This window comes from Jaculus jaculus, chromosome 2 (assembly GCF_020740685.1).
Source record: "Jaculus jaculus isolate mJacJac1 chromosome 2, mJacJac1.mat.Y.cur, whole genome shotgun sequence".
In the NCBI taxonomy this organism is placed as follows: domain Eukaryota; kingdom Metazoa; phylum Chordata; class Mammalia; order Rodentia; family Dipodidae; genus Jaculus; species Jaculus jaculus.
Genome location: NC_059103.1, coordinates 175,535,841 through 175,550,390, shown reverse-complemented (window position 1 = coordinate 175,550,390; position 14,550 = coordinate 175,535,841). Strand labels below are relative to the sequence as shown.

Genomic DNA, 14,550 nt, shown 5'->3' with positions numbered 1-14,550 from the left:
TTCCCGCACTCGGGGCCACCTTCAGCTTTCTCAACTCCCCCGCTCCCCATCCCGGGCCTGGGACTGCGGCGGAGCTTGGTCTGAACCCCCGCCTCCTCTCTTTCTCTCCCTCCCGCGCCGGGTGGCTGTGGTGATGGTGGTGGCGGCGGCGTCGGAATCCAGCGGCTGGCTGGCCAGCCGGCCGGCGTTCGCGCGCTCGCTCATCGATTGGCACTGCCTTGCTCCTCGGGCGCCCCCCTCCTCCCTCCTCCCTCCTCCCTCCCCCCACCCCCTGGCGCGGGCAGCTCGGCCTCCAGACTCGCGAAGTCCGGCGGAGCGCGGGGCGGGGAACCATGGCAGGCGGGCCAGCAGATTGCCGATCGCACGGATGAGCGCCGCTCGCCGGCTCGCGCTCCGTCTGGCGGGTGGCGGTGGCGGCGCGAGGCCGGAGCCCCGCGTTCGCCGCCCCCTTTGTCGCCTCGGGCCGGCGCGGAGATCGTTCTGCTTGTTGTTCCTGCCCTCCCCACCCCCTCCACCCCCGCGCGTGGGGCTCTCACGCGGGGCGCGCGGCGGAGAGAGGGAGGGAGGGAGCGCGCGCGCGGGCGGGCGGCGACGGCCCCTCCCCTCCCCCTCCCGCCGCCGCGGAGAGCGCAGGGAGCAGCCGGGGGCTCGGCGGCGGCGGCGGCGTCTGGCCCCAGCTCCTCCTCCTCCTCCTCCATCGCCTCGCTCCCTCCATCTGCCGTGGTTATGGCCCGTCGCTGGAGCACAAAAGAGTCTCCGCGCTGGAGGTCGGCGTTGCTCGCGCTTTTCCTCGCGGAGGTGTACGGTAAGTGTTCGCCTCCCCGCGCCCCGCTGACGGAACAAAGCTGGGGCCACCATCTCCCCTCTCCTCCCCGGAGGAGCCATCCCCCTTCCCTCCCACCCCCAAGGCCTCCCGAACGGGGTGGTACCCCGGAGAGACCCCGGCCGCTGACGGGACAAAGACCCGGCGAGGGTGGATGCGGCGGGAAGGCTGTCCCCCACGCGGAGATGCTCGGCTCCGCTGTTTCTCCAGCAGCCGACCCTCGGGGCTTTGGGAGAAGGGCTGGGCTCCCCCGGGGCAAGCAGGGGTCCCCAGGTGGAGGAGCGCGCAGACTTCCCGACCTGTCCCCCCTCGGCCCCCCCGCCCCATAACCAGCCAAGCCGCGGCTCCTCGCAGCACCCCCTCGCGCAAAGTCCTCTCGCACAAAGATGGGGATGTCCCTGTGATCCCCGTAGGGGAGGTCGCTGCCCGGACGGTCCTGCCACCTCTCCCCGACCCCTCGACCCTTCCGGAGTCAGGAAGTTCTGTCCTTGGTGAAATTGCCGCGGCGCCGACCCCCTCCTCGCTCCCCACTGCCCGCAGAAGCACTCTGCTTCTTTCTTCCCATGCCTCCACCTCGGGGCCCCAAGGGCTCCGTGGGTCCCGGGCGTGTAGGATCTTGTTCTCCTGGAGCTAGGTGCACGCGCGAGAAGGTTAGAAAATAGTTTCCAGCCCCACCTCAGTCTTTTCCTCTAGGGGCATGCCCGTCTGCCCCGGCTCCTAGTTGAGCTGTCATTTCATCCTTGTCCTCCGCTACTGTGGTCACTGTTGCCTTACTCCACTCTGTGTGTTTGCTTAGGGAATACTCCTTTCAGGTGACAGGTCAGGACAGTGCCTTACATTGAGCTGGGGTCAGAACAAGAGCTAAGTTGAATTAATTAGAAGGAATATTCATCATTTGAGTCAGAAGCCTGACTCCACTGTTCGTTAGTTAACACATTGAATGTTTCAGACAACCCAGTTAATGTTTCTTTTCTTTTCTTTCTTTTCTATTTTTTTGAGCCTTTTTTTTTTTTTTTTTAGTATTGCTTTGATGTCTCCATAAGAAAATAATTAGAAGTTGCCATTCTTTGGTAAATTTTACCTATGTCTAAGGTATTTGCCACAAACACTAATTCAGTACTATAATGTTGGTGGTGATGGGATTCAGGCAACATGTAATTCCCCTGCAAGTACCATCTCGTTTGAAAGCATTTATCTGTGGAATTGACTATGATGGTAACTTTCAAAGCTTGATAATTTACACTACATGAAAAATATAATGGACTCAAATTGGCATCTACCAGCAGTGAAGAAATAGTAATCTTTCCAGTGTAATTCAGGATGTCTCACTCCTTTACCTAAGTAATATATTATTTTTGTTCAGGGAGGAGGATGGTTTGATTCACATTTGATGTAGTAATTGCCATTGATGGTGCTTGTGTGGACCAGAAACCCAGCGCACGACTTCTGACTTCTGATTGTTAGTTGCATCAAGTGGCTGTGATCCCTGTTTGGCTTGTGACTTGTGGGTTTGGGCTTATACCAGAGATCAATAAGCTATTATGTTGTTTCTTCTAGCCTGGAGGTGGATACAGTTCTGCTCCAGGTTTGGCAAAATGGCCTAGGAGAAAGAAGAAAGTGAGAGGAATCTTTAATCTAAGGTCATTAGGAATGTCCTGTTATGTATATTCTTCACTGTAATCAAAATTGAATGTGATGTCTGATCAGACTAAGATAAATAAATGGACTATTTAATAAAATCTGTGTCATTAGAGTTTGAACTGAAAATCTTGCCTTTAGGGATAAGAGGCTGGAAACCCATACTTTGTCTTGATGTATTCTTTTACCCTCATAAATAAAGTGGCTTTCTGGCCTGTGCTTCTCTAAAAGGTTTTGAATGTTGGAATGTTCATTGAGGAATCATAAGTAGTCAAAGACTGAAACTCCCTTTTCCAACACTGTGGGACCAAATTTATAAAACTAGCAGGTAGTTATGCCAAAGGTGGTTGTCTCAAGCCACAACAAGTTTCAGAGTATAATAAAAAAGAGGTAGTGAATGGGGCAAAACATTAAACGATACTGGCAGAGATTAAAAGAACTCTTCACAAAGCCACTGGGGAAATTCTCTGTAGAACCGGATTTGTGTCTTATACACATGTACTGTCTCCCCATTCAGATGTGGTTTATATTTGTGGAAGGGGAAGAAACCCACCTGTAACACTAGTTATGGAATATGCTTCCATAACAGTAATGGGATTTGGGTGAGTGGACTGTGTGGTAGTCATGATGTAGATGTATGCATCCTGAGATGGAGCCATATTATTTGAATACTTCTTTAAAATGTGTTTATTAAAGTGGCTTCAAAAGTCATTAGAAATCTCTGCCAAAATAACTGAATATTCGGAATAACTCCTTACATAGACCCAGTGAAGGAAAGGTTTATTAGCCAGTACTAGGGAATTCCAACACTTAAGTCTTCAGAGTGACTCATGTATTAACTGTGACATTAAATGTCTCCAACTCATGTCTTGAATTTTTTTGAGACATTTCATATACCTTAAAAAAATCCTTATTTGTTATGTATATTTTCACATGACCATGTTTTAGGGAGATGTGATATGTTATAGCTCCAGGTTACCTTTCTAGATGCCATTCTTATTTGAAGTTTTAGATTGTGTCAAAGTGTACAATTTAGATTTTATGATAGCCTACAGTTAATGTTTTCTAAAGTAGTCAATCTAGGACCAATAATTACCTTTCAGAGGTTGATGTGTCTTCCCAGCATTGGATATGCCCCAAAACAGGAGAATAGAAGGTTTTCTTTGAAAGTTGAAAGAATATGAACATTAGTGGTGGCATCCTGAGCATTACTGAATAATATCCTATACCTCCTTTCAGTGAGAAGTATTTAATTGCTCATGTCAGGATGTCTGGCTCTTAGAAATGTGTGGAAATTCTTTATATCTTTTTCTTCCAGATATTAGAACCATAGTCTTGCTCACTTCCTCACCTCCAGTACAGTTTAATATTGTAAATTTTATTGTTTTCTCCCCTTCTCTTTCCCACAACTGTTTTCTTTCACTCAAACTCAACCTTAAAATGCACGTTACATTTCACATTGCTTTCTGGACATACATATGTGTGTGTGTGTGTATATGTGTGTATGTGTGTGTGTATATATATATATATATATATATATATATATATGTATGTATGTATGTATGTCAAGAAGAAAATAAAGTTCCTAAGGCGATACCTTACCATCTGCAATGCACTCACATATTTTTGGTTCTTTATTCTCCTTCCTTCCTTCCAATCCTCCTCCTCCCCCCACCCCTTTACTGGTCTGGACTCAGTAGTTTGGGGCTCACTAAGATTATAATCTTTAGTTTGATGAAGTCTGCTCTGGATGAAGCCTTAGAATGTAATTTAGAATGTTTTCAGTGTTTTTCAGTAACTTAATACTAGCCTTGAAGAGTTGAAGGTGGTTAGTTTTTGGTGACTTGATTCTCAAACATTCCATAGCCATAAAAACCCATCCTAACATATTGACTGACCTATAATAAAATTCATTTTTAAGCTGTCTTTCAATTTCTACAGCCAAGAATCTTTATTTTACATTTACTGTTCTAGGTGCTATGGAAGCATACACTATTCTCTTTATTCTTGCATTTTACATTTAATAGATTAATCCTTCCCAAGGATTTTTAAGCAGTATGTAGTATGTAAAAAAAAAAAAATTATAGTTTAAGATAGACACTACAAGTTCCAATTTTAGAAAGGTTGTAGAAATAACTGGAACAAAAGAAAAAAATGTTAGCTGATACCAATTATTTCTAAAACTGTCAATCTTGATTACATAAAATAAGTTGAATACAGCTGAATTAATTGCTTAACATAAACCTTTCCTTGGGTTCAGAATGTGATTTCTAGGGAGAATATGAAGGTAGGCAGAATCATAGATGGATGACAACTTTCAGAAAGGATAGTTAAAGTCCATGAAGATTTGAGTGATGAGTGGTAAATGATTTAGAAGGTTTCTAGAAGGTAAAATCTTTTGAAGAAAACGTAAGAGGGACTGTAGACTGACAAATGAGCAGCAGTTAAAGAAAATGGTAAGATGTTTGTGGGAGAAGGATTGTGGCGGTCTCACTGTAGCCCAGGCTGGGCTGGAACTCACTCAGTAATCCCAAGCTATATTCCAAGCTGGCCTCAAACTCACAGCAATTCTCCTGCCTTAGCATTTCAAGTGCTGAGAGTACAGGCATAAGCCACAAGATATTAAGGAAATGTTGGAGGCTTGTTTTATTTATTTAAGAGAGATACAGACTGAGGTGGGGGGATGGGCACACTAGGTCCTCTAGCCAGTGCAAAGGAAGTCCAGATGCATGTACCACTTAGGTATTTGGTTTACGTGGGTACTAGAGAATCAAACCTGAGTCCTTAGGCTTCATAGGCAAGCGCCTTAACTGCTAAGCCATTTCTCCAGCCCTGTTTATTTTTTAGTGTTTTTGACGTAGGGTCTCAGTAGCCCAGGCAGAACTGGAACTCACTTAGTAGCCCCAGGCTGGTCTTGAACTCACAGAGATCTTCCCACCTCTGACTCTGCAGTGTGGGAACTAAAGGCGTGTACCACCATGCTCAGCTGAGGCTTGTGTTTTTGATCTGAAAACACCTTGTTCTTTTGGTTGGCTATTTTTCTTCAAAAAATATATCAGCAATATTAACTAAAGAATGTAGATTTAAGTAAACAGAAACGTTTTGATTTTAGAATTTTTGAACTATCATTAATCTGTTCTTGATGCAAGTCTTTATAGGTAAATGAAAGTTGTTCTAAAGTGTTAGAGTTTGAAGTTGAATTGATAATCTAATTTTTTTCAAAAAAAATTTAGCTATTTATTTGCAAACAAAGTCAAAGAGGGAGAGAGAGTTTGGCTGCACTAGGGCCTCTTGCCACTGCAATGAACTCCAGATTCATTTGCCACCTTATGTATTTCACAAGTATTTGTTGAGCATTAGCTTATGTCTGATGCTGTGTTAGTACAACCTGATAAACTGGATTTTGCCCCCATAGTACTTATAGTCTAATAGTTCTCCAGAAACAACAAACAAGGGCAGAGATCATAAACAGAGTGATTAGGGAGGACTTCTTTGACAGGATGCATTTATAAGACCTAAATGATAGGTCACCATGTTAGAATAAGAGAGCCTTGCATATGGGAGCAACATGAAAGGCTCAGAATCAGCAAGGAGCTGGTATGGAAGAACTGGTGTTTTACAGTTATATGAATAAAATTATTGTGGCTAGGGCACAGTGGTTCATAAGCAGGTTAGAGGTATGTCGGGACTGAGATCTTTGAAGATCATTGGAAAGTTTGGGTTCTATTTTATTTAATTTTTAAACTTATTTATTTATTTATTTGTGAGAGAGAGTGGGTGCACCAGGGCCTTTGGCCTCTGCAAATGAGCTTCAGATGCATGTGCAACTTTGTGCATCTGGCTTTCCGTGGGTCCCGGGTAATCAAACTCCTGCCATAAGGCTTTGCAAACAAGCTCCTTAACTGCTGAGCCATCTCTTCAGTGAGTTCTATTTTAAATGTTAATTGTTGAGAAGATTTAAAATGACATCATGTAATTTATGTTTTTTGTAAAAAAAAAATATCATTTTATTATTTATTTGAGAGAGAGAAGTAGATAGAGGATGACCATGCACCAGGGCCTTGAGCCACTGTAAATGAACTCCAGTTGCATGTGCCACCTTGTGCATCTGGCTTATGGGTCGTGGGGAATCAAACCTGGGTCCTTTGGCTTTGCAGGCAAGTGCTTTAACTGCTAAGCCATCTCTTCAGCCCATAATTTATGTTTTAAAGCAGTCATTTTTGGTATAGATTATTGTGAAGTAGGCAAGTGACATTATCAGGACATTTTGGTTGTAATCCAGGTGAGAACCACAGGAAGTTGGAGCAAAACAATAATAGTTGAGAAAGATGAGGATGAATTGCCCTATTGATAAGGGAAAAGGACACTTTCTTCGCAGGCAGGAAAGAAGGAAATGCGCTACATGTGTACTTAGGTCTGTAGGTTTGGGGGTGGGAAAAGAGATTGTATGTATCTGTTACCATTCTTAAAATAATATGGCATGAGGTCACTAGTTGAAGGTGAAGAGAACATTTTTGGTCCCTTGGGAAATTTCTGATATTCAGTCTAGAAAGAAAATAGTGGGGACACTTAGTATGATAAAAGGACACTGTGGTGAGGTTTATACAACAAACGACCAGCAGTTATGAGGACTAGGGTAAGAAGAAGAAACTTAAGGGTTCTATGGAACACAGCTCTCAGGCTTGTTGTGTTCATCAGCCAAGTCAGTACAGAACATAACAACTAACTCTCTAGAGTCTCAGCAAGAAGCAAGAAGCAAGAAGCCCAGGATAGTACAGAAGTGACATTCCAAGTGCCTCTTAGCCTGTGTTTAATGCCCTAAAATAACTGATCAATGAAAATTGCTTTTTGTCTTTGGAAAGTCAAGAATATATTAGATTAGTGACAAATTTAGAAGAATCAGGTAACCTTTTATATTTTTTCTGGACCTTATACCATATTTATAGAAGATACAACTTTAACAAGTTCTAAAACTTCAAAGTGAATGAATCTGACAGAACAGTGTTCCAGTTTTCTTCTTAAATGTTTGATGACTCCCCACTATTGTCAGTGTGAAGAAATATAATTGTTTTACACTGATTATCTTACCATTGAGGAGGTTAGCTTGATGTCCACCTTTAATTCATTTACATTTCAGTTCTTAGAGAAATGAATATAGTATTATTCTTAGAATATAAGGATTAAGAGGAGTTGGAATTTACCTTTGTACATAATGAAAAAGAAAGAAAGCCTTTTGACAACTTAATGAATAAAGTGTCTTTTAGATTTTAAGTTCCTGTGTCAGAGAAGATGTAAGATGAATCTGTAAACCTGTATTCTGAAAAATAATTCAGATTCTCAAAACTGTTCATCTGTTCTCTTGACACTGAACCTTTTACAAGCAGTTAGACTATAGAATGCCATGGCTGGTCCTCACAGTACACACAAAGCAGGCATTAGAAGTAACTAACACTTTAAGAATAGTGGTTGGACCTCATGTTCACATCTCCTGCCACTCTTTACTTAATGTGGAGGTCTGTTGTGTTCTTGCTAATTCCACACTGCTGTAACTACCCTAGCTAGTCTTGCCTTGATTCAACCATGTCATACCTAACAGTAGTCAGGGTGACTTTTCTAAAATAAAAGTGTTTTAAAAAATTTATTTATTTGACAGATGGTGGGGGTGGGGGGTGGAGGAGGGAAGAAGGGGACTGCACATGCCAGGGCCTCCTGCTACTGCAAAGGAACTCCAGACACATGCACTCCTTAGTGATTCTGGCTTTGCGTGGATACTGGGAAATTGAACCCAGGCTGTCAGGCTTTTGTAAGCCAGTATCTATCCACTGAGCAATCTCTCCAGGCCCTAAAATACAAGTCTTAATTATTATGTAACTTTCTTGTTTAAAACCCAGCAATAGTTCCCCACTCTTAAAATATACAAGTATAACTCACCAGAGCCTTCATGACCTGGCAGGTTTTTAACTGCCTTATCTCAATTCACTACCCTTCCTTCTTCCTATACTGTGTTCCTGCCACACTGCATCTGTTTCTTTGCTCCTGGCCTTTGTACACTGTTCTCCTGCCCAATTTATATTCTTTCCACATCCACATTCTTCACTAGGCTGCCTGCTGCTTGCCTTTCGGTTTTCTTCAGGGGCAGCCACCTTTGCAGAGTATTTCTGGTTTCCTCAAAACTAGGAGCCTTCCTTTTTTTTATTAAATATTTTTTTTAATTTATTTATTAGAGAGTGAAAGAGGCAAATAGAATGGGCATGCCAGGTCCTCTAGCCACTGCAAACTAACTCCAGACACATGTCCACCTTGTGCATCTGGCTTATGTGGGTACTGGGGAGTTAAACTTGGATCCTTAGACTTTGCAGACAACCACCTTAACTGCTAAGCCATCTCAAGGGGCTTTTCTTATAAACCTTTCAGATATATGTAACTCTCCAATGGAGATGAGATATGTAGTTTTAAATTTTCCAATAGCCATGCTTAAAAAAAGACAAACAGGTGAAATTAATGTTAATTTGCTTAACTCAGTATATCTAAAATATTGTTTGAACATATAATCAATAGAGAATAATTATTAAGGAGATATTCTGAATTGTTTTTCATCCTGTCTTCAAAATCCAGTGTAAATTTTACACGTAGGGCTGATTTCAGTGAAACCAATCATGTTTCAAGTGTTTAACAGTCACGTTGAAAAAGTATGTATTACAGTTGAGTGCAAATATGTTCCGTGGCCTAGCTGTCAGCTTAACAGTAGAGGGTACCTAATTTATTCCAAAAACACGTAGGAATATACATGGCATTATTGCTTATTATGGTCCTATACTACAAACAGTCCATGTGTCTTTCCGTCAGTGACAAAATGGATGAGTAAACATGATGCTGTCAAATGAGGGAAGACAGTTACAGCAGCAGTTCTCAAACTTGAAAAGCTTGGGATTCATCATGTGTTGGGGTATCCAAAAAATGATGTTTTTAAAAATGGGAGAGCGTATATGCTTTAAACAATAGTAGATATCAAAATTTTAAAAATTGTTATTATCAGTCTATGTAAAATGGCAATAACAAACACTATATGTTGTAGGGTGCCAGCTTGTTTGGGGCCTGTGCACTCTGGACTGTTGTGGGACATGGTATGTTTGGAGCCTGTGTGCTCCAGGCAGAAAGAAGCAAGAACTGAGAACAACCAAAATCTATCAGTAAGACAAGAATAGGTAGCTGACACTCTGGCAGGAGTTGAACCACCCCTGGCACAGCAGCTAGGGCCCAGGTGAAAGTACAGAGGAATTGGCGAGATGAGCAAGAGCGCTGCTTCCACTGCAAGCCTGACAACCTGCACCAGGGCGATGCAGAGAGACACTGAGGATGGTCAAAGTGCACCAGCGCAGAAATCCAGAAGCTGCTGAGTGCTCAACACCAAAGTCAACAAAGCACACCCCCAAGGCTCAGGGAATTTTGGAGAAGGGAACAGAAAGAATGGACGAGCCACAGGGTGGGAGGGAATATCTAGAGGCATTTCCCCTCCCACAGTGACTGCTGCGCACAATTCCTTGGTGTCAATACCAGCAATCCCACTAAGAAGGGACCTCAGTGAAATGGGAGCAAGGGGGAGGGAAATGATGGTACCAACACATGATGTGTCCATGCAAAGTTTCTACTTAATAAAAAGAATGAAACACACTACATGTTATCACAAGTATATTGTTAAATAAAAATATGTCAAATGACAAATAGAATTATATTTTCAAAAATAAGAAAATGTCGAGAAGAATGAAATTGTTTTACATTTATGCAAATTGATACAGAGCTAGGGCTATGTGTGTGAAACCTATCTAGTATAACAGCAGACAATACTTGTTGAATAAATGAATTCATTTATCCATAACTGGAGTAAATTACATTCATGGATTCCTAACGCTGAAGCATTTTTGTATTCATGAGGATGTCATACCAAGTTGGTAATGATACATTTTATGCTGGAATACATTTACTAATGTTTTATACTTTTCCTTTATGAAATCACTAGTTTTTGCTTTCTCTCTTCACGTGTTTCTCCCGTAACCTAACTTCTCTCCTGCCCACCTTTCATTTTACTCATCCACTATCTTAGATCAACTTGCAATCTTTTTTTTTTAATTGCTGATTTGAGTGGACAGGAGCAGTATTTCAATTTTAAATTGTTATCTTTTTCCTTTTAAATTAGGAGAGCTGTAAGTTTTTTTTTTATCAACTGTATAGGTACTATGATTGGCCAACAAAAATGAATAATTTTGTCTTAGAGCTTTTGAAGCGATGGTGTCATTCTTACTTGGTAAAATTTTATTTCACTGATCAACATAATGGAGATAGGAGCCTATACGACACAGATTCATTGTTAGAAATTGTCTTAGGGGGATAGATCAGTCCCAGTAGTAATGGAGCTCTCATCTGAAAGTCAGGAGCTATAGGGGTTAAAAGTCTCTTAAGTCATCTTCACTTAAAATATGACTGATAGATTCAGTGCTAAATAGCATAATTTTGTTAAGTAGAAAACATCCAGTTTTCTCCCTACCAGTAATATAGAAGTTTGAGCACCAGATAAAATGGTTGGCTATAGTTACAGGCCACATGAAAACACAAATTAGTGTAGATAATGCTACATAATTAAATTTGCAAAAGACTTCACATTTCCTCCATTCTATAAAGGACTTTTTTTTTTTTTTTTTGAGATAGGGTCTGTCTGTAGACCAGGCTGGCCTTGAACACACCATGATCCTCCTACCTCTACCTCTCAGAGTGCTGGTGTTAATGCTATGCACCTGATCTGACTGTTAACTTAAACATTAAGTTAATATATAAGAGCTGTACATATTATAAGTATAGTGTTACAGTTCGATATATTTATACAGTCATGATAAATCAGAGTAGTTACAATTCCATCTCCTTAAATACTTAATTCTTTGTCTAGGAACCTTTAAACTCTAGTTCTTTCTAAAATATGTAGTGGGGCTTGAGTGATGCCACGGTGGTTAAAGGCACTTGCTTGTAATGCCTAATGGCTTGGGTTTGGTGTTTGATTGCCCAGTACCTAAGTAAAGGCAGACACACAAAGCGATGCATGCATGTGGAGTTTGTTTGCAGTGACTGGAGGCCCTGGCATGCTTACTCTCTCTGACTCACTCTCTGAGTCCCTGTTTCCCTTTCTCTGTCAAATAAATTTTAAAAAATTTAAGTAAATAAAAATGTAGCGGATTGTTGTGAACTATAGCTGTCCTGCTGTGCATCAGGACACCAGACATTATTCTTCCTATTGGACTTTTTTTTTCTTACTGTGAAACTCTATTTTGATATCCATTATCCATTCTTCTGAAGGTTTCATATGATTGTCTTATATACATAGGTTACAATTAGAATTGGAATACAGGACTTTTCCCAATTTGACTTTACCATTTTATTTTTTAATCTCTAGTCAGGCATGTTCACACATGCCTGTGATCCTAACACTTAGGTAGAGGCAGGAGATCCAGGAGTTAAAGGCCAGCCTCAATTACATAGCTAGGTAGAGGCCAGACTGAGCTACATGAGACCCCACTCAAAACCAAGGGATGGGGAGAGCTTAGTCAGTGAAGTACTTGCTTTGCAAGCATGAGGACCTGAACTTGAACCCTAGTATTCACCTGAAAATGGCAGGTGTGGTTGCATGAACCTGTAATCCCAGCACTGAGGAAGTGGAAATGGGAGGGTCCCTGGGGCTCAATGGCCAGCCAGTCTAGGCTAATTGATGAGCTCCAAGCCAGTGAGTGACCCTCAAAAAGAAGTGGACACCCAAGGTTGAACTCTACATGCATGTGTAAACCCATACATGTACAAACAGGCATTCACAACAGACACAAACACAACCATACACAGAACAAACTCTCTCTGCTCTAAGTATGGAGGTAACCGTAAATATACATTATCTTTCTTAAAAGACTGTTAGGGGGCTGGAGAACCTGCTAAGCCTAACAACCCAGGTTCAGTTCCCCGGTAAACTAGATGCACTAAGTGGTGTATGCATATGGATTCATTTGCAGCAGCTACAGGCCCTGGCATACCCATTCTCTCTCTCTCTCCTTGCAAATAAATAAATAAAAATATTTTTTAAAAGGCTTTTAGAATTGGGCTGGAGAGATGGCTTAGCTGTTAAGGCTCTTGCCTGTAAAGCCTGAGGACCCATGTTATACTCTCCTGATCCCACATAAGCCAGATGCACGAAGGTGAGGCAAGCACAAGGTCACATGTGCCCACTGGATGGCACAAGATTCTGGAGTTTGATGGCAGTGGCTGAAGCCCCTGGCATCAATTCTTTCTCTCTTAAAAAACATTAAAGAAAATAAAATTAAGTTTTTTAGAACTGAGGGTACTCAAAAAGAACCAAAACAGAAATTCTGAAGCTGTTGAGCACTTCACACAAAAGTGGACTTAAGACAGAGCTACCATGGCTCAAGGAATTTTGCAGAGAAAGGTGCAGAAAGATTATAGGAGCTGCAGGGTGGGAGAAAATATCTGTAGGCATTGCCTCTTCCCCCACAATGACTGATGCCTGCTGTCACAACTCATAACCCACAACCCCATGGTGAATACCAGCATTCACCTTAGTGGTGACTATCACTAAGGAGGGCCCTCAGTTGAATAGGGGCAGATAGAAGGAAATACTGGTACAACATATGGTGTGTCCGTACAAAGTTTCTACTTAATAATTCTAAAAGCATAGTATGTGTGCATGATACTTTTGGAGGAATAATTTCTCAGTTTCTTCCTTGACTGTGTCAGTATATATTTTCTTAGACTATTGTCATTTCATTTGTATTTTTATATTTGTCTTAAAATTATAAATAATAATCTCCTAAAATATTTTTTACATCTGTGATTATCACTCTTGTTATTCTTTATATCCATCTATCTGTTTCCACCATCATTTTCTTGAACAGCCTTATGACAGCTTTCTCTATTATGATTGTTCTTTCCCAGCTTAATTTAGTTTTATGGTATGCTGCTCTTGTTTATTCAACTTCTCTTATTTATTTTGTAAGTTTTCTGGATTTTAGAATGATTAGCTTGTTTATATTTTAATTTTAGAAATTATTATACAGGAAATTGACTATTTTCCTTTTGGCATAAAGTTCTGTGAATGTTAAAATGCTTATATATTTGTGTAGTTACTACCATATTCTGGATACAGAGCAGGTACATCACCCTAAAAGTCTCCCTTCTGCAATCCCTTACTGTTGCCCCTCTGCCTACTCATCACGATCCCTGATGGTCACTGATGTGCTCATCATGTAGTTTTGACTTCTTGAGAATGACATCTAAATGGAATTACATATGATGTAACTATTTGTGATTGATTGCTTTTAGTTAGCTAGCATATCCTTGAAGTTCATCTGCATTGTTCATAAATCAATAGTTTGTTCCTTTTTATTATTAATCAGTATGCCCATTGTATGACTTTACACCTGTTTTTATCAGTTCACTTTGGTTGTTTTCAGTTTGGGCTGTGTTTTAGAAAGGCTGTTGTAAATATTCACACAGACTTTTTTTGTGTGGACTTAAAGTTTTATTTCTCTGTAGTGACTATTTAGGAGTGGGATTGCTGCATCCTAAGTTTTATGTATATGTCTACGTTGACCAAGTTGACTTCCCTAGTGACTGTTAACAGTTTATATTCTGATCAACTGTGAAAGCACAAATTTGCTTTGGATTGTCACCACCTCTTAGTATTATTAGTGTCTTTTATTTTTGGCAATCTGAAATTTATAAAGTAGCAACTCTGATTTGAATATATGTGTTTTTTAATGGCTAATGATGTTAAACATCTTGTCACATTCTTTCTTGACATCTTAGTTGAAGTATTCAAGTCTGCTACCTAGTTTTGTTTTTCTTTTTATTATAGGATTTTGAAGGGATATATATATATATATATATATATATATATACACACACACACACACATACATACATACATACACACACACACACACACACACACATATACATTTTTCTCCTAAATCTGTGGCTTGTTTTTTTATTCTGTAGGTGGTGCCATTGGCAAAGCTAAAAAGTTTTCTTTTTTTTTGTCA

The 14,550-nt window shown here is 41.0% G+C and overlaps 1 protein-coding gene across 2 annotated transcripts in view; it reads left to right on the top strand.

The window, feature by feature from the left end:
* The first annotated feature begins 651 nt into the window (after nucleotides 1-651).
* The window catches only part of Lrp12 (LDL receptor related protein 12), an 89,389-nt gene continuing 75,490 nt past the window's right edge, over nucleotides 652-14,550 (top strand). For both annotated transcript variants that reach the window (XM_004663008.3, XM_004663007.3), the window contains exon 1: nucleotides 652-805. In XM_004663008.3, the coding sequence (XP_004663065.1) occupies nucleotides 727-805 (79 nt within the window). In that variant the 5' untranslated portion in view covers nucleotides 652-726. The remainder of the gene's footprint in view (nucleotides 806-14,550) is intronic.